Source organism: Staurois parvus, unplaced genomic scaffold, assembly GCF_062004578.1.
Source record: "Staurois parvus isolate SC_StPar_1 unplaced genomic scaffold, SC_StPar_1.0 ptg000264l, whole genome shotgun sequence".
NCBI lineage: Eukaryota > Metazoa > Chordata > Amphibia > Anura > Ranidae > Staurois > Staurois parvus.
The window spans coordinates 11,545,115-11,569,490 of record NW_028318060.1 but is presented as its reverse complement, the minus strand read 5'-3'; the positions used below and the strand labels follow the sequence as shown (position 1 = coordinate 11,569,490).

The window sequence follows — 24,376 nt, the reverse complement described above, 5'->3', positions numbered from 1 at the left end:
AAATGCTGCTTATCCAGCAGTGCCTGCAGTACCAGGTCAGTGTACCACATACATTTAGGCTCATCCAGAGCAATGAGGATCACTGGAATGCCCACTGTATGGACTAGAAAGATGTTTCGGGGTGGGGGTGAAGGTATGCATAGATCAGGATGTACTGATCCCATTGAGCCAAAATAACTTCTACTGCTCCTGAAAGGGTGTTCTGTACCAGGATAAAAACCTCTCCAGTTTGTTGATGAACCTATAGGCCAGAAAGTCTACCTCCAGCATCCCCCAACTGCAACACAGGTCCTGGAACATCTCCAGATGCAAGGACCATTCTTCCCTAGTCCAGGGTGCAGTCTGAGGAAAAACTACCTACCACATGTCTACATGTGCTTGACAAGGCTGGAACATGACGCCCTACCCAGGACAGGACCTGCTCTACCTCTTATCGTAGATAGACTTCAGGATCCTCCTTGATGCACCACACCACTTTTGCATTGTCTGACTGAATCTGGATTGGATAACCATCCAACAAGGTGGTCCAACGATGAAGAAACTTCCAAATCACCTGAAATGTCAGGTGTTTATCAGGAGATGAAATTCCAAACGATGACAAAGTCCCCTGTACTGACAAGGTGAACAAGACTCCCACCCAGCTTAATAGGTTGGCATTGGCAATGACAGGAAGAAAAGACTTGACTTCAGAGCTGAATTCCTGGGCCACAAGGCCTGTCCAGAGGTAGGACTAACTAGACCCACAATGACACAACATTGTAGTGTAGATGTCTGGAGTGAAAAAGGGTGCAGGGGACCATCTTGAGGAGGCTACCATTAGTCCAAAGACTCTCATGCAGAAGCAGTGTCGGTCGGTTCTGACTGAATAATTCAAACCTAAGACCAGAGAATCTGAAGAGTCCCCTGGGAAAGAAAGACCCAGAACTAAGGAGTGTCCAGGACCAGACCCAGTTACTCCAAGCAATGGGTTGGTTCCAGTGACAATTGAAGGTGTAGTATTCACCTGAATCGCTAACGTTTGGACAGTTAGCTTGTCAACAGAGCTCTCGCCAACTAGTCCCTTCACAGGAGGCCATCTAAGTGTCTCTCATTGGGAATGCCACAAGAACACAACAGGTTAACACTGTAGCCAGCAACTGGCTAAACCACTAAGGTGGAGAGGAAAGGCAGAAGGGCAGGGCTAAAAACTACTGGGGCCCCATGGTAAAGCATAGAAAGTACTGCAATAATGGGAACACGCAAGTAAACATATTTGATGTCCACAGAAGCTAGAAAATCCACCTAGTAGAGGGATACAAGGACAGATCTCGAAGATTCTATCTGGAGCCACTGGACTGAAATGTATATATTTAGAGCCTTGAGATACAAGATATGGTGTATGCCCCCTTTAATTCTGAAAAACCCATGGGAACCATTCTGCCAGAGGGACACCATGATTCAGAAGAACCTCTGGAAAGTGGAGGCACACCTTCATGCAAAGGGAGGCTTGAATGAGGATTTGGCTTGTTTGGAATTACAAATTTTGCAAATGCGTGTATAAGAAAGAAGTGTGCCAAAAGTCTAATGTGAGTCCAGTAAGTCTTTACTGCATATAACAAGACCACCAGCACATTTTGGGAGCTCAGACTTTCCCCCTTTATCAAGGCTAAAATGACATAAGAGAACATGAAAAAGGTTATCTAAACATGCAATTTACTGAAACATCCCAATAATTCAATATTATAAATATTGTAAACCTCATATGTTACATTTCCTAACTTATGAGTTAGGGTGATAACCTAGTATGATTAAAAGGGGAAAAAAGCAAGCAAAAAAACAAAAAAAACAAACAAATGGTAGCAAAATACACTATGTTGCCAAAAGTATCCAAAATTATGTTTCCTCCAGAGACTTCAGCTCTCACTTTCCAAAGTCATGCTGGTAGGTTGATTGGCTTCAGTCTAAATTGGCCCTAGTATGTATGTTTATGACAGTGCGTTATCATTCTTAGATTGTAAGCCTCCTTGGGGACAGGGACCGATGTGCATGTATAATATACACTATATTGCCAAAACTATTGGGACACCTGCCTTTACACGCACATGAAGTTTAATGGCATCCCACTCTTAGTTTGTAGGGTTCAATATTGAGTTGGCCCACTCTTTGCAGCTATAACAGCTTCAGCTCTTCTGGGAAGGCTGTCCACAAGGCTTAGGAGTGCGTCTATGGGAATGTTTGACCATTCTTCCAGAAGTGCATTTGTAACGTCAGGCACTTATGTTGGCTGGGAAGGCCTGGCTCGCAGTCTTCGCTCTAATTCATGCCAAAGGTGTTCTATTGGGAGTAGGTTGAGACTCAAAACAACCCACACCATTATCCCCCCTCCACCAAACTTTACATTGACACAATGCAGTCAGGTAAGTACCGTTCTCCTGGTCACCGCCAAACCCAGACATGTCCAATGGATTGCCAGACAGAGAAGCGCGATTCGACACTCCAGAGAACATGTCTCCAATGCTCTAAAGTCCATTGACGGCGTGCTTTATAACACTGCATCCGACACTTTGCATTGCACTTGGTGACGTAAAGCAGCTGCTCGGCCTTGGAAACCCATTTCATGAAGCTCTCTACTTACTGTTGTGCTAATCTGAAGACCACACGACGTTTGGAGGTCTTTAGTTATTGACTCTGCAGACAATTGGTGACTTCTCTGCATTGTGCGCTTAAGCATGCAATGACCCCGCTCTGTCCTTTTATGTGACCTACCACTTAGTGGCTGAGTTGCTGTTGTTCCCAGCTGCTTCCACTTTGTTATAATACCACTAACAGTTGATTGTGGTATATTTAGTAGCAAGGAAATTTCATGGATGGACTTATTGCACAGATGGCAACCTATCAAGGTACCACGCTTGAATTCACTGAGCTCCTGAGAGCGACCCATTCTTTCACAAATGTTTGTAGAAGCAATCTGTATGCCTAGCTGCTTGATTTCATACACCTGTGGCCATGGAGGTGATTGGAACACCTGAACCCATGATTCAGGTGTTCCAGAGGGCTGGCCCAGTACTTTTGGCAATATATTTTATGTTAGTCTATACAGCAGAAAAGGTGAAGAAAAGATGTCCATCTATTTAGGATACCATAAAAAGAAAGAAAAAAATCGGGGCATGCTGGCAAAAAGAGGGGCTATCCTAGAATGGCCTAAAGTTTTTCTGCTTGCCACTCTTCAATCGTCCTGTAGGGCCAAGTTTTAAGACGTAACTGCATTTTTGTTGAAAACAAAAACAAAACCCTTTGGGTGATCAATGTATGAGAATGAGAGGGTCTGGTTAATTGTTAATCAGCTGATACACTGTGTTCTAATGATGGAAAGTGTGGTGTCTGCTTTCCTTTAGAAGTGATTAAGCCTTGAGAAGTATCTCACCAAGATTTACATTGCCTAAAATTTTACTTTTATCTTAGTGCAGACTTCTGTATCAGTGAGCCAATCACACAAGTCATAAGTGATATTTTTGGAGGCATTCTGTAAACCGTGTACAGAACATCTGCAGGTTGCCATATTGCTTTGAATTTCACAGAAAATTACAGCGCTGCAGATTGAAAATGGAAGGTAATTTTTAATAACATTAAATCACAACATGGCTTGTGTAGAAATAATTTTTTTAGACATTTTTTTTATTGTGGACAAAAGTGGAGTTATCCTTTAAGACTTACGGTGTCTCTAAATAGGCGAGAAAAAGAAATGCTACTAGGAAAGAATGAAAATGTGTAAATGTTTACCAAACTCCAAGTCTTACAGCCTTAGAAAGAACGTCAAACATCTGTCAATATCAACATCTGTGTAGCAATAAGGTACTAATATTTTGATTCTACATTATAACATGTTAACTTTAAAGCACTTTGTACAAAATAATTTTAGGGTTTCAATTAACAGCCCAATTCTATTGAACAATATTATAAGTGGACTGTTGAGGACAGGGGTCTACAAGCTGCATCCTTTTGCTTGCCTTTATCTAGCCCTTGGGGCACTAATCCTCCCACTGACACCAGAGACAGGGAATGAATTATGCCACTGACACCAATAATGTTTTTTACTCCCACTGACCACCAAGCCTATGGCGTTGTTTATGCCCACTGGCCACAGTCGGGCCCCCCTAATATTTGAAGGGCAGTAAACTAGCCCTTTATTTTTAAGGTTTGTAGTCCCCTGGTTTAGAATAACCAGCAAGTAGCAATAAGGAGCTACTTCAAATATCATTTGTCTTCCCACAATGCAGAAAAGTCTCTGGACACAAATATAACTAGCCTTCCACTGCACTGCAGTGGTTTGTTGGCAGAATTCAAGCAAGAATCACAGCAGAACACAGCAGTGCACACTGCACCCTGGGAAAAGCAATGCGTTTATGTACTTACCACAACAGAGTCTACTATTGTTCTATACAAGGTTCCCACACGTATATTTCGACAAGTCACAATGATACTTTCACAGTTAGCAAGAAACTCTGGTAAAGGCTCACTCGGAACATCAGACTGGGCAACTTTACGGCGCTTACTTGGAGTATTAGTGACAGAATTGCCAAACTGTGAAAAAAAGAAGAAATTAGTACCACAGCTGCTACAATACATCATCATTTTGTTTTACTTGGTACTGAAATTGCAGAGAACAGACTGACCCTATACCTTTTAACCCGTAATGCCCAAGTCCAGGCAAAAATTAAATCGGTTTCACTCCAAACACTTCTTTCTAAGCCATCTTGCAGTGTAATGAATCAAAGTCAGTTTCCTCAATAAGCCAAGATAATTTCCTGCTCTGGAGACCAGGTATTTTTCTTCGCTACCTCTCTTTATGCACACCTGGTCCCCTCACTGCACTCTGAGTTCTCCTGCCTCTGGAGCCTATGAGAGAGGACCCAGCCACCGCAAAGGTTGCCTGCACCAAAAGTAGGTGTCCAGAACACACATGCAGTGAAGTGGACATCAGAAGAAGGACCCCAGAAGATGAGAGAAGGATTATCACGTGATCCTGGTTACAGGTAAGCAAAATGGGCATTTGAAGAGTTAATTTTTTTCAAACCAGTGGTTAGAGGGAGGTAGGTGGGGGGTGTTAATATCGTGAATTTGGACTTAACGTGTTTGCTGCCTCAAACGTATGACAGGGGCAACAGGTGGGCTTTATGCACTTCACAAGATGGCTGTCAACGGTTTCACTTTTGATTTTCTTAACCACTTCAATACCGGGCACTTTTGCCCCCTTCCAGCCAAGGCCATTTTTCAGGTTTCAGAGCTCTCACACTTTGAATGACAATTGCGCGGTCATACAACATTACACCCAAACTAAAATTTTATCATTTTCTTCACACAACTAGAGCTTTCTTTTGGTGGTATATAATCACCACTGGGGTTTTTATTTTTTGCTAAATTAACAAAAAAAGACCGAACATTTTGAAAAAAAAAATTTATTTGTTTCTGTTATAAAAGTTTGCAAATAATCGTTCTTCATAAATTTAGACCAATATGTATTCTGCTACAGGTTTTGGTGAAAATAACCCAAATTAGGATGTATTTTTTAGTTTGTAGGAAAGTTATAGAGTTCACAAACTATGGGATATATCTGAATATTGATCAATCCTGAAGTACTGACAGCCAATCTAATTTCTTGAGGTCCAAGAATGTCAGAACAGTACAGATATCCTCCAAATGTCCCCTTTTTGCAAAGTAGACAGTCCGACGTACTGCATAAGGGGCATGGCGAATTTTTTGAAGTTGTATTTTTTTTGTCATAATTTTTCAGAAAATTAAAAAATTAAAAAAATTATTTTCACTTTTTTTTTTTTTTTACATACTGCCACCAGTGCACCATCATATAACTGGCATGGCGGTGATCAGGGACACTGACTGGTGACAGTATGAAAAAAAAATATATAATTTTTTTATTTTATTATTTTTAATTTATTACATTTTTTCTTTAAGATTTTTTTTCATATTTCACTAAGACCAAAGTAGTACAATGTTACCATAGTAACACTGTACTACTTTGGGGAAGTGATCAGTATTTTTTTTTTTTTTTACATAATTTGCTTATAGCAAAGAATTACTTTGCTATAAGCAACCATTTACCTGAATGACATCGATTCATTCAGCGTTTTTTTTTTTTTGTGCTTAGCTGTGATTTGGCCACGGCTAATCACGACACAGCTGGGCTTGTACATGTGATCGCTATGACCATTCAAAGCTAGACACACTAGTACACAATGGATGGCATCATGAATGAAGACATCCATTGTATACAACTGTCATGTGACCTGCTGTGATTGGTCTCAGATCTGTCATCGGCCGTGTCCGAGGTACATGGCCGGTGACAGATTGCGCTGCTGCGCGGCTCCGCAGGCACGCAAACGGCTCATGCCCGAAAGGACGCCATATGGCGTCCACCCGGAAAGGTGAGGGTTTTTGCCAGCTGCCATTCGACCATAGGCCAGGCGGGAAGTGGTTAAATTATTTATTGGAAATTAAAAATAAGAGTCAAACCCAAGCACTAAAACTCCAATCCCAACAAAATTTTGAGCCTGCCTTGCCTTCACATAGGAGCACAAATGTAAAACACACCCATAGGGGGCACCTACGTCTAAAAATATTACTTACGCTGCATGGTACATATCACTACGCATGTCAGAGAGACAGCAATAATTCTAGAGCCATTATTCATAGGCTACGGTAAATGAATGCCCTTCAGAGGCTTTTAACAAAACATCCATGGTAAATATAGGGTACCAAAGTTCAATGTCATGTTGTGGGTGCATGCATTTTTAAAGCTTGACATGTTGGGTATCTATTTACTCAGCACAACCTCATTTCATATTTTATCAAGAAATTGTGCTTGTAACATTGTTGCGTGACATTAAATATTTGCACTACCAAGAATTTATTGTCCATGGTCTTTGCTTCAGGGTAAAAAAAAAAAAATGACATTTTATATGTCTGCACTAAACTGATTACACACTACATAAACTATCCCTAATCAGTACAAGAGAACTGCATGAGAAACTATGCAGTAAACAAAAAGAAGTAAATTACTTAAATTAACATATACAATAATCTCATATCCATGTAGAAGTTTAAAAACTCATGTTAAAGTGGTTGTAAATCTCAGACATGAAATACGAACAAAGCATATCCCTCTATGGTTGTTGCTTGTCTCAATTAAGAGCATTAAGTATCACTTCTGTCTGCTGCTTCATTCCTCTGCCATCAGCTTAAATCACTTTTACAATGTTTTTTTATACAATTTTATACAAAGAAAAAAGGTGACGGGGAGGAACATGCAGTGCATTGACAGCCTCAGCTCTGTTCCGGTGAGCTGTGTGGAAGAAAGCAGGGGGGGTGTTTCTTCCCTCCAATCAGCTCTCCTCACTGAGCTCTACAGAGCGTAGTGTAGTGTAGTATATATTGTGTAACATGTGAGTATAAATGTATAAAATCGAAAAGACAAACCAAAAAACCGCCAGCTTACATAAAGAGCAGCTGCCGACCCGGGATCGCGCAGCGACGCGACGTCAGCCCTGAAATCTGCTCCCCAATGTGTTTCGTTCAGACAGACATGATCAGGGGGACTGCTGCTAGGACTTCAAGAGGCAACAATTGTCAAATGCAACCGGCTGCCTTTATATGAATACTCTAAAGATGTTATGGGAGTGCAATGGTTTAATATTCATAAAGTGAGGTTTTAAATGTTTACTACTCATTGGAGAAAGTGTTTTATCTCATGTGGGATGCTTAAAGCGGAGCACCACAGTGAGACTATTCTATATGTTAATATAACTAAAAATTGCTTTGCCTATTTTTATTGTATATTGCACAGTTTCTCAAATTGCTAACATGTATTGATAGGGTGATATCACGTAGGGGTAGTATACATTGCTGGTTTATATAGTATGTAATCGTAAAGTTGTAAAAACACAGTGGTGAGAAAACATGTAAACCCCATGGAATTAACTGGTTTTCCGCCGTAATTTGCCATAAAATATGATCTGACTGTCATCTATGCCACAACAATAGAAAGACACAATGTGTTTAAAGCTGATAACACAAACAGTTCTAACTTCTTATGTATTTATTGAAAACACCCATGCAACATTCACAGTACTGGAGGAAAAAAAAAGTAAGTAACTCCAAGGGTTTAACAGGTGGTCAAACCTCCTTTGGCAGCAATGACTTCAAGCAGGTGCTTTCGGTAGCTCTGGACCAGACCTGCACAATGTTCAGGAGGAATTTTTGACCATTTATATTTACAAAATTGCTTCAGCTCAGAAACATTGGTAGGATATACCTTGTGTGAGCAACTAATCGAGGTTATTCCACAGCATCTCAATGGGGTTAAAGTGGTTGTAAAAAATGTTTCACTGCGTGTATCTCCCTCTCACCCTCCTTATAGTTACCAGAGTCTGATCTCAATCCAGTGCTGGGCCTGTCTGCAGCAGCTCACCCCTCTTCTCCCCACTCTCACAGGCATTGCTGTCAGTCAAATCATGTGACAAGGGAATGGGGCAGGGCCAAGTCCCGCTGTTTGTGTCTATAGACATCGGCACCGCGGGGTGGGAGCAAACCAGCATGTGTGCCACAATAGGACGTGGAAAAGGAGGAGCCAGGAGTGCTGGCAGGGGACTCCAGAAGAGGAGGATTGTGGCTGCTCTGTGCAATTCCATTGCACAGAGCAAGCAAGTATAAACCTGTTTGTTATTTTCAAGAAAAACAAATAAGACTTTACAAACACTTTAAGGTCTGGGCTCTGACTGGACCACTCTAAAAGCCACATTTTCTTTTTCTGAAGCCAGTCTGTGGTCTCCAGGATTGAAGTGGTTAACTTAGGCATCTACTAGGTCAACGAAGCCTCAAATGTTATTGCTTAACCTCCCTAGCGGTCTGATTATGTCCATATTTCTGTGCTCAAAGCGGTACACTTTTTTGCATGGAATTTTAAGGAATAACTCACTGAAATCTGTCTGAACAAAAGTCTAGTAAACATCCCGGGTATGTTAAAATTTGAAACACGAAATCATAAATTATAATTTAATAAATAATCATAAAAAATATTATAATAAATTTAATTCAATAATATAATCAAACCAAAAACACTGAAATTTGAAATATAGCGCCACGTTCACACATCACTGAGCAAAGTCGCAAAATCGTTTTCAGTGTCTGATGACGAATTTCCCCACGAATCATTATCACTCAATTCTGCAAGTGGTTCTAATTTACTATCGCTGTTCTCTAGCTGGTCTAGAACCGATTTTGACCTAACGGGACGTTTTTTGGACGCCATGGACATTTCTCAGTTTCCAGGCAGAAAGAACAGTAAAAATGCAGGCAGGGTACAGGACAAAGCACTAGTGACAAAATGTATGTGAAACGGTTTGATACAGTAATGTTTTATGTGATTTTAGTGTATTAGTGAATGTCACTGTTTGTAATTTTCAAATTTCCTGCCGTTCCGTCTCCATATGTCCCGACGTTGCAGTGGACGGAACCCAGAAGACAGATGCAGGCATCCGCCGGAGGACTTTACAGGGGACAATGCAGGAGGGACATCGCGAGAGCGCAGGACAAGGTAAGAGAAGAACAGATCCCGGAGCAGCACCGCATGGTAAGCCCGAGTGTAGCTCGGGGTTACCGCTTGTGGTACTGAAACTTTACCCCGAGCTACACTCGGGAATACCTCCAGGGAGGTTAACAGTATAAGCATGATTTCCTCCTGGTGCCAAAAGTAATTGGCCAATGCTTCTGTATATCAAGTTCTAATTTAGGAACAGTTTAGTGGATTTTTTCTTGGTTTGGAATGATGTTATGAAAAATTTTAGAAAGGATGAAAAAAATAGGTCTGCCATGTAAATTCTATTAAAGGATTTTGTGGAGTCATGGGAAACATAATATACAACCAGTGGTGCACCGAAATGAAAATTTGTGTGCCGAAACAAAAAATTCACAATGCTGCAAACCGAAATAGACAGTTTTTAAAAATTTCTATATTTTTCAAATGCAATTGTTTTGGAAAAAATACACTTTAATGAATAAAAAAAATTATACATATATATATCCCAATTGTTTTGTAAATATGAAAGATGTTGTGCCACGTAAACAGATACCCAACATGTCATGCTTTACAATTACACACACTTGTGGAATGGTGCTAAACTACAGTACCTAAAAATCTCCATAGGTGACGCTTTAAAAATTTCTACAAATTACCAGTTTAACGTCACAGAGGAGGTCTAGTGCTAGAATTATTGCTCTCACTCTGACGTTCACAGTGATACCTCACATTAGTGGTTTAAAAACACCATTTACATTGGTGGGCGTGGCCTACGTATGCGTTCACCACTGCGCGTGAACGAAATGTTTTCTCACTTTTATTCTCATCACAAGGAATGCAAACATCCCTTGTGATAGAAATAAGCAATGAAAGGTTGTCTCTATGGAGAGATCTGGGGTCAATAAGACCCCACATCTCTCCTCTAAAATGTCAAGCAAAATATATATATATATATATATATATATATACACACACACACACACACATACATATATATATATAAAATATATAATATAGGCCTTGTTTACATGGCACCAGAACCGGAAGGCGGGGGTGGGGCTGTTTTCAGCACCTATTTTCATATCAGCCAAAGTCCGATAAGGGTATTTTTGGACAAAATGTTTCGGCTGCCGAAATTTTGGTGCATCCCTATATAATAGGGGGGCAGCAGCAGCAGGACACCTCACCACCATTGGTGGACACTTGGAAAACGTATGGTCAGTAAACTTTTTATCTATAATCTTTTCATGTACCCCACACCTACCAACCCTGAATAAAGATATCTGAAGCAGTATCACACTATGAGGTCTCTTATTGGGCACTCTGTGTGAGTGCTATCATTCGCAGTGCCCATCTGGAGGATTCTGGACCCTTGGTGGTGATACCTGGTAGCAGTTCTGATGATCTTACTTCTGTGGAACCGGGATGGTGATCTGGGGGCAATCTGATCTGGGATCTGATGATCGTTTTATGGCCTGGTGACGCAGGATTACATATTGCGTATGTTAAACGCACATCTGGTGAGTGCGTTTTTCACCTATTTGTGTGGTTCACACTTATCATCACACCTTGGATCAGGACGTCCACTCACCTGAATTAGGATCTCTCCGCGATCCGCACTATTATATCGAACTTTTTGAATTCACAGATCACCTTTGGGGTGATATCACGCATGTGTACAAATTCACACAAACTCACACTAATATATTGTGTGTATTAACTGTGTATTATTTAGCGCTGCACCATTCTATGTGATATATATCCCTATATAATGATTACTATATTATGGCACCTGAACCCATTATTTTCACTAACAGTAAATGTTTGATAATTACTTAGGGCTCATGCAGATGGACACAATGGGACAAACACTGCCAGAATGCAGCGTATATCTGTGCTTGGGGATTTACAGATATACAGCCACAGCCCGTACAATGACAGGCTGACAGATGTTACAGCTGTATCGCTGCAACTACACATCCATGAGGTTACACACAAACATGGAGAGGAGTGGCATTTTGCTTCCAGGGCACTTATCTCTCCCTGTATGCGTGTAACCACTCAAATGTGCAGTTAGGGACGAACAGCTGCTGCAACTACCAACCTGTATAAATTATCTATATATGGTAAACTAACCAACATAGTTACCATTTTTTAGCACTACTTATGCACAGGTATAAACTAGAAGAAAAAATACTTGTTTAGAGAAAGATAAGCACTAAAAAAAAAAAAAATATGTAACATTAAAATACTACCTGATCTTTCATTCTTGCTTTCCTGGGGATTGTGATGTCAGACTCTGCTGGGTTATTAAACTTGATATCTATAAAACTATTTTCTCGCAGCGCTGCTTCTACTTTTCCAGATGATGGAACGGGAGAAGAACAAGCGGAATCAGCAGGTCTTGGAGAGATGCTTTCTATTCTACTTGTACTTCCAGTGCTAGCATTGTCTTCATCATCACTAGATAGGATTACTGGAAGTACAAAATACATTTTCAAGGTAAGCAACTATAAATAATACATAGTGTTATTCAAAGAATCTATTCACATAACAAAAGACAAAGTTAAAACTGTATTTAAAAAAAAAAAACCAAATGAGTGTGCAATACCCTGAAATAGAAGTGCAAATTAGGTGATTGTCACAAGGTATGACACACTTTTTAGATATTTATTTGTAAAAAAATTTGAAAACCATTTATCATTTTCCTTCCACTTCACAATTTTGTGCCACGTTGTGTTGAACCATCACATAAAATCCCAATAAAATAAATTTATGTTTTTGATTGTAACATGACAAAATGTGTAAAATTTCAAGGTGTATCAATACTTTTTCAAGGAACTGTATCCGTAGGTGACATTCTGCAGACCTGCTGGGGATAACTAAAACAAAGCTGACAACAGTGTTTGGGATTTATGGGCAGTAGAGACAGTGCTGTTAGCATGCAAGAGGCAATCAGGAGCTCAACATATTTTTGGAAAGATTATCTGGTATTTTTTAGAATTTGCACTATTTTAGAAGAGATAAAACAGGAAGTGGCATTGCAGAGATGCACTGCATATGTTTTTCATAATTAGTCCAAACATACACATATGTACTATAGCATTGTTGATCTCCCATTCTCATAAGTACATTGCTAGAAATTTGTTTTCCTACAACAAACTGACTGAACAAAAAATCTTGAATTCCCTGGATTTTAAAAAACAGAAACAGCTGGAACAAACTGTGGCTCTGCAGATCTGTTTCAAAGATGCAAATACCTGCTTCCCACAGGGGGCAGCTACAAACCTAGTGAGGAGTGCCTTCAACACACCAAGGAATTCCCTACCCGCAGATTCATTACCTAGATTAGCTGCTAGATTGACCCAGTGACCAATAATATTTTTAGATGTTATATACCCCCCCCCCCTTAAACCTTTCGCCACAACAGGTATACATCAGTGGCAGCATTTGCAGGAGCAGTGTGAGACATGGAGGTTACTGCCACAAACCACCAATGACTGTATCATCACTGACACAGGGGCACAACACAAGGGCCCCATTCTGACCAATGACAAAGGGGCATATTTTACTGCCACTGATCACTGTAACAGGTATTTATTATTCTGACTAATGCTGGGACATTTCTTAAACCCACTGATGCAGAGGCTTTTTTTTTCCCTCTCTCACTGACCACCAATGCCGGGGCTTTTTATTCCCCCCCCCCCCCTTCTCAGTGACCACCAATGCCGGGGCACTTTTTTTCCCTCTCACTGACCACCAATGCTGTGACTTTTTTCCCCCCTCTCAGTGACCATAAATGCCTGGGCTTCCCCCCTCTCAGTGACCATAAATGCCTGGGCTTCCCCCCTCTCAGTGACCACCAATTCCGGGGCTTCCCCCCTCTCAGTGACCACCAATGCCGGGACATTTTTTCCACTCACTGACCACCAATGCCGTGGCATTTTTTCTTCTCATTGACCACCAATGCCGGGACATTTTTCTCGCTCACTGACCACCAATGCCGGGGCATTTTTCACTCTCACTGACAACCAATGCCGAGGCATTTTTCCCTCTCACTAACAACCAATGCCGGGGCATTTTTCCACTCTCACTGACAACCAATGCTGGGGCATTTTTCCCCCCTCACTGACAACCAATGCCGGGGCATTTTTCCCTCTCACTGACAACCAATGCCGGGGCATTTTTCCCTCTCACTGACCACCAATGCCGGGGCATTTTTCCCTCCAATTGGCCACCAATGACATGCATTTTTTTTCCTCCCACTGACCACCAATGCAGGGGCATTTTGTGCTCATACCATAGTCAAGTCCCAAACAAAAAGTAAAAGGACAGTGAAGTGGCCCTTTTTATAACAATTTTGGGGATATCTGATTTAAAGTATTCTGTGTGGTCAGACATACCCTGCAGGGTCTTCAGAGACTGGGGTCGACCACAGCAGACCACAGCCTTGGACCCGTAAGAGCTCCCCAGCTCACAGATGGAATGGCCTGCCAATGTGAGCGCCATACATGGGATCCTGTGCCAATGCAGTTTTCAGACCCGTTCCTCCACTGGTGTCTTGTTACTGTCCCTTTTGTATATAAGTAATCAGTCCAAAAAAAACGCCATTGCTATAGAGCACTGAGGCACAACAGTGGAAGGCAGTTCAAGCAGAAATCAATGTATTAAGGAAGAAATGTCTGATTCAGCAGAGAGGCAAAGATGCATCATCTACTGACACTAGCAAAAAACTGAGGAGTGAGAGGGGTTATGCTGTGCTGTATAAAGCTTTGCCAGTTGCCAGCGTCCAGTCACCTGGAGGTGAAGCATAACCCAATAGTCTAAAAAATAACTCTGCTGTATCCTGTGATGTATGATTAAGAAAACTCAACTCCCACTTCTGCTGTTTGGGTTTTTTTTAAACCGTACCCTCTTATTCTTTGTGCCATAAGACACATCTTAACAAATTTTTTTGTTTACTACTACCAACTGACGCAAGGCCAAAGCCCATAAATATTTTTTGTGATTACTGTATGTACACCATTAAAGAAATGACACAGATATTATTACTTACTTGTGTCATTTGGTTCTGAAGATCTGGTACTCCTAACTCTTGCATTTTTTGTAACCTTGCTTTCAACAGAAAGTCCAATTTTCCCATTTGGTGTATTTGTCTTCCACCTTAATGTTTCATTTTTTGAAAAGGAATCCATAGGAACCTTAATATATGAAGAGCCATAAAAGTTCTTAGCACTTATTTTGTTGACAGGAGTTTCTACAGTTTCATTTTGATGAATTGAAGGCCGAGCTAGGGAAGCAGGTGATTCCGACATGGAGGTGTTTTGTCTGTACAGTTTCTGAGTACCTCCACAACTTTGGCATTTTGTCTTATTTCTATTGTCTTTACCACAAGATGTGCAGCACTGAAAAGGTTCATTCTGTTCCATGCTCTGTCAGACAAAAAAAATGTATATTATAAAAACTAAACAAAAAAAAACAAAACAAAAAAGTAATTAAAATAAAATATGGATTAGGGTGGACATTTAACTGTGAGAAATGAAAATAATTAGCCAACAGCCATTTCCTTCTACCCAAGACATCACAAGCCTGTTCACACTTGCTACAAGAAAGGAAAAAAAAACAAAAAAAAAAAAACAACAACTAGCACAATTTTGAAAAGAAAATCAAGCATTACTGCATACTGTATTTACAGTACGTGTGTTATGAATGTAAGAAATAACACATCAACATATACACTGTGTGTGTGTGTGTATATATATATATATATATATATATATATATATATATATATATATATATATATATATATATATACACACATATATACACATATATACACATATATACAGTTGCAAGAAAAAGTATGTGAACCCCTTGGGATTACGTGAAGTTTTGCATGAATTGGGCATAAAATGTGCTCTGAACGTCACCTAAGTCACAACAATAGAAGAACACAGTCTGCTGAACATAATACTACACAAACATTAGATGTTGCCATGGTTTAATTGCACATAACATGTAAACATTCACAGTGCAAGGAGGAAAAAGTATGTGAGGCCCTAGCTTAATGAATTCTCCCAGAGCTAATTGGAGCCAGGAGTGAGCCAACCTTGACTCCAATCAGTGTGATGATATTGGATGTGTTGCTGACAGCTGTCCTGCCCTTAAAAAACACACACCTGTTTTGGGTTTACTGGTTTCAAGAAGCACTGTCTGATGTGAACCATGCCTCACAGAAAAGAGCTCTCAGAAGACCTACGATCAAGAATTGTTGACTTGCATGAAGCTGGAAAGGGTTACAAAAGTATCTCCAAAAGCCTTGATGTTCATGTGTCCACGGTAAGACAGACTGTCTACAAATGGAGAAAGTTTAGCACTGTTGCTACTTTCCCTAGGCGTGGTCGTCCTGTAAAAATGACTGCAAGAGCACAGCGCAGAATGCTGCATGAGGTAAAGAAGAATCCCAGAGTGTCAGCTAAAGACCTACAGAAATCTCTGGCACATGATAACATTTTTGTTGACACATCTACAATAAGGAAAACATTAAACAAGAATAGAGTACATGGGAGGACACCACAGAGGAAGCCATTGCTGTCCAAAAAGAATATTGCAGCACGTTTGAAGTTTGCAAAAGAGCACCTGGATGTTCCACAGCACTACTGGCAAAATATACTGTGGACAGATGAAACCAAGATTGAGTTGTTTGGGAAGAACGCACAACACTATGTGTGGAGAAAAAAAGGCACAGCACACCAACATCAAAACCTCATCCCCACTGTAAAACATGGCGGAGGGAGCATCATGGTTTGGGGGTGCTTTGCTGCCTCAGGGCCTAGACGGATTGTTGTCATTGATGGGAAAATGAATTCCAGAGTTTATCGAGACATTTTACAGGAAAACGTACGACCATCTGTCCACCAACTGAAGCTCCGCAGAGGATGGGTGATGCAACAGGACAATGACCCAAAACATACAAGTAATTCAACAAAATAATGGCTGCAACAGCACAGAATACGCCTTCTGGAGTGGCCCAGTCAGAGTCCTGACCTCAACCCGATTGAAATTCTGTGGCATGACCTTAAGAAAGCGATTCACACCAGACATCCCAAGAATATTGCTACACTGAAACAGTTTTGTAAAGAGAAGTGGTCCAAAATTACTCCAGATCGTTGTGCAGGTCTGATCTGCAACTACAGGAAATGTTTGGTTGAGGTTATTGCTGCCAAAGGAGGGTCAACCAGTTATTAAGTCCAAAGGTTCACATACTTTTTCCTCCCTGCACTGCGAATGTTTACAAGTTATGTGCAAATAAACCATGGCAACATCTAATGTTTGCGTAGTATTATGTTCAGCAGACTGTGTTCTTCTATTGTTGTGACTCAGATGACCTTCAGAGCACATTTTATGCCCAATTCATGCAAAAATCCACGTAATCCCAAGGGGTTCACATACTTTTTCTTGCAACTGTATACATACACATACATACATACACACACATATATATATACATACACATACATAAATCATTGGCTTCAGGTGCTCCAATCACCTCTATGGCCACAGGTGCATGAAATCAAGCACCTAGGCATGTATAAAATTAAATATATGAAAAGTGCCACGCTCCTGTGTATTTACTATTACAATAAAGGAATTCGTAATAAAAAATTAATAAAAAGCACGTACGGTGAATAAACAATTATAAATAATATAAAAACTTATATGTGGTACTTGGATGAAGATGACCTACTGCCTATACCACCTTAAATAAATAACATATATTGTGCTAGTAATATTAGTGAATATATAAAGTGATGTATAAGAATATATAAACACGTGCTTATAAACAGTCCTCTTTTAATATAAATTGCTTATAGTACAATGCCGCTCCACCAATCCATGTGTCGTGTGATTTAATTATGCACTCACCTCAGGTTTTGCCTTATAATAAGGCAAAACTAACTTTTTGTCCTTGTAGGACTACTGGGATGATCCTCCTGCATGGGATTTTCCAAATGGCAAAATAGGATGACTGTGATAAACTCTCAATCCACCTGGGGTCTCTGCAGTATCTGTATCTAGTGCTGATCAAATGTTGATGGATGGATGATTCTCTTTTTTCCTCCAGAGATCTCCTTCCTCCTATGTAGATCTCTCTCCAATGTGTCACAGATAAATAGATTGAAGAAAGAGAGAGACCATGGTGCTTTATCCTTTAAAATTGGATTTTATTAATTGCGGCAAGTTCCATTCACAGGTTGACATGTAGCTGTGAGTAAAAATAGTTTCAGCTGGCCTGCAGTCTCTGCTATACTCGCCGTGCTGTGTCCTAGGCAACGTCGTGCCGTCAGAGCTCCTCCCCTACGCGTTGCGACACTGGGTCACGTGACTTCATCAGGGGGATACGATACGATCCCCCTGATGAAGTCACGTGACCCGGTGACGCAACGCGTAGGGGAGGAGCTCTGACAGCACGACGTTGCCTAGCACACAGCACAGCACGGTGAGTATAGCAGAGACTGCAGGCCAGCTGAAACGATTTTTGCTCACAGCTACATGTCAACCTGTGAATGGAACTTGCAGCAATTAATAAAATCCAATTTTAAAGGATAAAGCACCATGGTCTCTCTTTTTCTTCATACTATTTATCTGGTGACACATTGGAGAGAGATCTACATAGGAGGAAGGAGATCTCTGGAGGAAAAAAGAGAAACATCCATCAACATTTGATCAGCACTAGATACAGATACTGCAGAGACCCCAGGTGGATTGAGAGTTTATCACAGTCATCCTATTTTGCCATTTGGAAAATCCCATGCAGGAGGATCATCCCAGTAGTCCTACAAGGACAAAAAGTTAGTTTTGCCTTATTATAAGGCAAAACCTGAGGTGAGTGCATAATTAAATCACACGACACGTGGATTGGTGGAGCGGCATTGTACTATAAGCAATTTATATTAAAAGAGGACTGTTTATAAGCACGTGTTTATATATTCTTATACATCACTTTATATATTCACTAATATTACTAGCACAATATATGTTATTTATTTAAGGTGGTATAGGCAGTAGGTCATCTTCATCCAAGTACCACATATAAGTTTTTATATTATTTATAATTGTTTATTCACCGTACTTGCTTTTTATTATTAATTTTTTATTACGAATTCCTTTATTGTAATAGTAAATACACAGGAGCGTGGCACTTTTCATATATTTAATTTTTGACATTACACTATTTATTGAGTTGGTGTGAGTGTCAGCGAACCATAGGTTGATTATACATTTTGCTTTGTTTTGCTTATAAATTGGAAGAATTTAGGTAAAACACCATAGTAGCTCACAAGTACACACACCAGTTTTTATTGCACCTAGGCATGTATACTGCTTCTACAAACAATTCTGAAAGAATGGGTTGCAAACTGACCAGCTGGATTCTAAAATGGCCGCCGGACCTCCGTGATCCGCCAGCGTGATGTCATGGTGTGCAGGCTCCTCCTTTTGAAGGAGGAGCCTGAACGCCATGACATCATGCCGCAGAATCATGGAGGTCCGGCGGCCATTTTAGAATCCAGCTGGTCAGTTTATTCAGCAGCTGTATGCTGAATGCATTTGCTTTTTCACCCTGCCTTTTAATTTGTGAATATAATGATATGACACTTTTATTCATTTACATACCATTAAACTATACCTTAATTACCACACTATGGACATACCCCCCTTCTTTGCTCCCCATCGAGCACTTTAATCCCCCAGAGTTTCCCTGGTGACCATCCCAGTGCCTGGAGGAGGTTGATCAATATGTCTCTTAAAGGGAACCTCCGGCTTAACACCATCCTGTAATTCAGAGAAAGGTCACCTAACCCCAGGCTGTATCTGGTACCACCCTAGAAGGGATCCCTGACAGATCACCATTTACTGTATACAACGCGCTTTATATATGCGCATCTGGTGAGTGCGCATTTTATCTATATCCTGCACTTCACCGGAGTATAGAATCACATATAACGGGGAATAACAGTCACCTGGCAATAATCCTTGATGTTTATTTGAAATATGATCATATCTATTTGAAATCTTTTGCATTTCCAGAGTCTCTTTTCAACGCACATTTAGTCATTGGACAACCTTTGGAGTTATCTATATCTACGTTCATACCATTGATTCCTCGTAGCGATTTATTTATGACATACCTTTAGCGCTGCACTATTACTTTATTTTCTTAAAGGCATATGGTTTTCCTTTTAGTGCAATAGCTGCTTTTTTATCTAGCGCTCGCTGAACACTTTTTATACTTTTATGTACTGTGACATACTGAAGCAGAGCATGATCTCCTCCGTTCAGAGACTGGGGCACAGGACAGTATTCCAACATGATAACGACCCCAAACACACCTCCAAGACGACCACTGCCTTGCTAAAAAAGCTGAGGGTAAAGGTGATGGACTGGCCAAGCATGTCTTCAGACCTAAACCTTATTGAGCATCTGTAGGACATCCTCAAATGGAAGGTGAAGGAGCGCAATGGATCTAACATCCAACAGCTCTGTGTGGAAGATAACTCCAGTGGCAACCTGGGAAGCTCTGGTGAACTCCATGCCCAAGAGAGTTAAAGCAGTGCTGTAAAATAATGGTGGCCACACAAAATATTAACACTTTGGGCCCAATTTGGACATTTTCACTTAGTTATTTTGAGTTATTATGGAGTTATTTTGAGGGGACAGCAAATTTACACTGTTTTACAAGCTGTACACTCAGTACTTTACATTGTAGCAGAGTGTCATTTCATCAGTGTTGTCACATGAAAAGATATAAAAATATAAAAACTAAACCAAGAAAGAGACATACAACCACGTAAAAATGTAAGTGGACTAAAACAGACCTCTGTCTGTGATACACGCAGCTGAGCAGGAGTCACAGGCAAATTGCACTCATTTAAGTTGCTACGCCGTGTCTGAACCTTTCTTCTAAGTTGAGGCTCCAACTCTCCATCAGCATGCAACCTTGCATCCTGAATGCCTTAAAAAAACCAAAAAAATAAAAAAATAAAGATTATACATTATACATGTGATGGTCAATATAGAACACAATTAGAACAAAGTTTTTAAGTTAGGCCACTAAAGTGTTCTAAGTATTTTTTTTCTTTAGAATAAAAGGAAGGAGCTGCTTGCCATTTCAAAGTTCTGTCCTGGTCACCTGCCCTGTGTGCCTCTCCGCCAATCACAGATTTTTCTCTACTGCACTAAGTGGAGAGAACTCCATAACACCACAGTTTACGTTTTATGAATGGTAAGCTGTGGAGTGCAGTATCACTTCAGTGGAAAATAGATTTTCGCTCTCCATTATAAAGTAAAACAGATGCAGTCAAACCAAGCCCAAAAGCTCAAACAAAGCCTTCTGTAATAACAGCTTAGTACAATATACATTATAAAGGGTATTAATGCACAGGGTGGAATAGTTTTCAGGCCTCATGCACACAGGTGTATAAAATACTGGATATAGGGGATTGTTTTTCCAGGAACTTGCAGACAAATCCCGGATAATAAAATGCACATAGTTATGTGTCTACAATATACAAACAACATCTAATGGCCGCACATTCAGTAAAATCACCTTTATTTCTTCTTATAGCATATTCCACAAATATGAGAGGGATACAGGAATCCATCTAATGCGTTTCATGCTCCACTAGCACTGTCATAGAGCTATGACTAAGCATTAGTGGAGAGTGAAACGCATTATCTGGAGTCCCATATCCCCATCATATTTGTGTAATATGCTAAATATTACGGTGGGAATCGCAGGTCAGACAATAGATGGACAAAGGACTAGCAGCATTCAGCCAAGTCATTGCAACTGTTAACATCATTAATAGATGAACTTACCTGGTTTTTGAGACACACTACTAGAATCACCTTCTACCTTCTGGACATGAGGTGGATATTCTTTCCTTTGTAGCAAAACAAACACAAACAGTAAAGTAATGAAAAAAAACAAAACATTTTACAAACATGTTTACATGGCAAAAACTAAAGAGCTTCCAGATATGCTGCAGAATGCAAGCCATACAGTTTGAAAAACAAAGCATTAAGCTTGGCTCAGCAATATAGGGGAAATGGTGTTTCATGCGTTTTAAAACCATAAACTTACCTCTCTCTTCTTTCCAGACTGCTTAAATGTGAAAAAGAAAAACAATATAAGATTCAAAACCCTATGTTAAAAAACCTTACTCCTCTAACTTTAGAAACAAAAATCTTAACTTGGACGTTTTTTATTTAACTTACAGAACATATTCTAAAAGATAATTTGGCATACTCTGTCTCTTTATATAATACCATTATTTGGTTCAATTCAACATTGTTAAATTGGGTGGCTAAAGTGGATATTGTGACCATTCAGGTGTTGGGAGTCCAATGTCAGCTAAAACTGCATTTCATTTCTCATTACAATACATTTTATTGCAACATACATGATTGGGAGATTTTTCTCTTTCCTGGCTATTTGACAAATGCAAGCTAAAAAAAGCAAATGAGGGAAAATATCCAAACAAGGACGAAGTAAAAAAAAAAAGAAAAATTGTCCAGTAGAGCAGAGAAGGGTTACAACCTGTCATGATTGAATTGCTGTGTCCCAGTAGGTAGATTACTGCTTAGTTCCTGTTCAGGAAACTTGTATCAGATAGAAAATGAATAGTAATCGCTATGCAAAGACACATTTTGGCTAAATCTGAACCTTTAGCTAAGATAATTACCACATGAAGCCAACCCACACATAACCCTACTTAGTTTCTTTTTGCACTTACATAGGAAATTCAGCCAATAAAACAAGCTTTTTACCTGCTCCTCCCAATTCCTCTCTCACAATTAGCTAAAAATTCCCAAAAATTTTGAAACGTGTATTTGATCTTTTTGATGCTGCACTGCGTTGTTTCTCGAAGAGTCAAGAATGAAGCTGCGCCCCTGCCACCTCCTGGGATGTCCATGTCAGTTATTCCAGAAGGCAGTTCTACAATCAGGTGCATGTGCGTTGCAGGTTTTCACATGGGAATCTAACAAGATTTCAGGACTCAGCAGAGACCTATGGAACATCTTTACAGATGTGGGGTGTCTCATGCATGTGCACAAACATTTAAGGTACTAGGACCAAAGATACCGATGAGGGTTTCTCTTTTCGCATATCTGCATACATGCAAGACACTCAAAGATGGTGGCTTGGGGGAGGAAGGGTGAGGCAACAATTTCAGGGGACTAAAGTTTCTTTTAAATACCAAAGTTTGGAAGCTAGAACAAAAATGACTTTTTCAAGTTAAAACAATGGAAAAGCAAAATAAATATGTAAATTAAGTAAAAAGCGACTTAACAATCAATTTGTGTGTGTGTGCGCGCGCATTACAAATCTAGAGAACTTATCCTTCAAAGTGATATTAAACACTGAGTATTCTAAGCGCTCTTAGCAGCTGATTTAACCATTTACTGAGTATGCAGATTCTTCATCTTTTATTCCTTGCCTATGTTCCAGTTTAGAAATGGAAAATATGTCTACGCTTAGTGAAAAAAAAAAGGGGGGACGCTCGTGTGCAGCAGCCAGGATGGCTGCCTTTTAGATCCTCTCCTCGGCCGTCGGACACATCAACCGATTTCTGACCCTCAGGTGGGGTCCCCTGCTATTTCTCTGGCCCCTTGTCCTTCAGTGCCCTGATGGGCAAGAAATCAGCTGCCGCCCATACCTCCAGCGCCCGGCGGGCCGCGCCGGAATTTGAGGCCTACCTGCCGAAGTCCGAGGCCTCGATTTTGGGTCCGCCGCCGAAGGCTTCCAGGACCCCGGGCGCGAGTTCGCGGCTCCCGCCGGAGACCGCAGATGATGCCCCGGCCTCGATTTCGGGTCCCCTGCCGCCGCTACCCGCGGGTGGGCCGGATCTTGGAGTTCCCGCAGGTGGCTGTATTTCTAATCCCCAGCAGATTGTTTCCCATTTTGCAGACTTCCTTTCGCGTCTTTACGCTAAACCAGATCCCTTCCCTGTGGCTCAGGCAGAGGCATTCTTTCAAGATCTCCGACTTCCTGGATTATCCGAGGCAGCACAGATGGCCCTCAACGCCGGTGTCACCGTATCGGAAGTGCTCCAAGCTATCAAATCTTTACGGTCTACCGCGGCACCAGGCCCAACGGCTTCTCCAGTCTTTATTATAAGAAATTTTCAGCCCTGTTGGCGCCCTTTTTGGCTAACTATTTTAATGAGTTACGACAGAGCTCCTTGCCCTCTCCGGACGCGCTTAGAGCGTATATCTCCATGATTCCTAAGACGACCGATGATGTGCAGGAACCGCAAGCCTTCCAGCCCATTTCTCTTCTTAATGAAGACCTGAAGATATTGAGCAAGATCCTTAGTCTTCGTATCAATAAATATTTGCGTAGCCTGGTCCACAGGGACCAAGTAGGTTTCGTCCCTGGGAGGCAGGCGGGTGATAACGTTCGTAAGTTGGTCCATCTTATACATTTTCTGCAACAGCGGAGAATCCCGGGATTCTTACTGTCCTTAGACATATATAAAGCCTTTGATTCTCTATCCTGGGAATATCTGCGGTTTGTGCTGTCTCGTTGGGGTTTTGGGGATTCTATTCTTTCTTTGATTCAAGCTTTATATTCTTCCCCTTCGGCTTCCGTTAAATACGCGGAGTATTTCTCGGATCCTTTCCTATTGGGCGAGGGACGAGACTGGGCTGCCCCGTCCCCGGCGCTCTTTGTCCTGGCGCTTGAGCCACTGGCTTTAGCGCTCCGGACCGATTGCAACGTATCGGGGTTCCATACGTGGG

At 40.8% G+C, this 24,376-nt stretch overlaps 1 protein-coding gene across 5 annotated transcripts in view; it reads right to left on the bottom strand.

Annotated features, from left to right (window-relative positions):
* Positions 1-24,376, bottom strand: part of SENP6 (SUMO specific peptidase 6) — a 154,491-nt gene that overhangs the window by 68,904 nt on the left and 61,211 nt on the right. For 3 of the 5 annotated variants that reach the window (XM_089681397.1, XM_089681398.1, XM_089681401.1), the window contains 6 exons: positions 21,717-21,737; positions 21,452-21,516; positions 20,449-20,585; positions 14,625-15,000; positions 11,824-12,044; positions 4,393-4,560 (listed from right to left, as the gene is read on the bottom strand). In XM_089681397.1, coding sequence (XP_089537523.1) covers positions 4,393-4,560; positions 11,824-12,044; positions 14,625-15,000; positions 20,449-20,585; positions 21,452-21,516; positions 21,717-21,737 — 988 coding nt within the window. The remainder of the gene's footprint in view (positions 1-4,392; positions 4,561-11,823; positions 12,045-14,624; positions 15,001-20,448; positions 20,586-21,451; positions 21,517-21,716; positions 21,738-24,376) is intronic. The other 2 variants (XM_089681399.1, XM_089681400.1) reach the window with 2 other exon arrangements.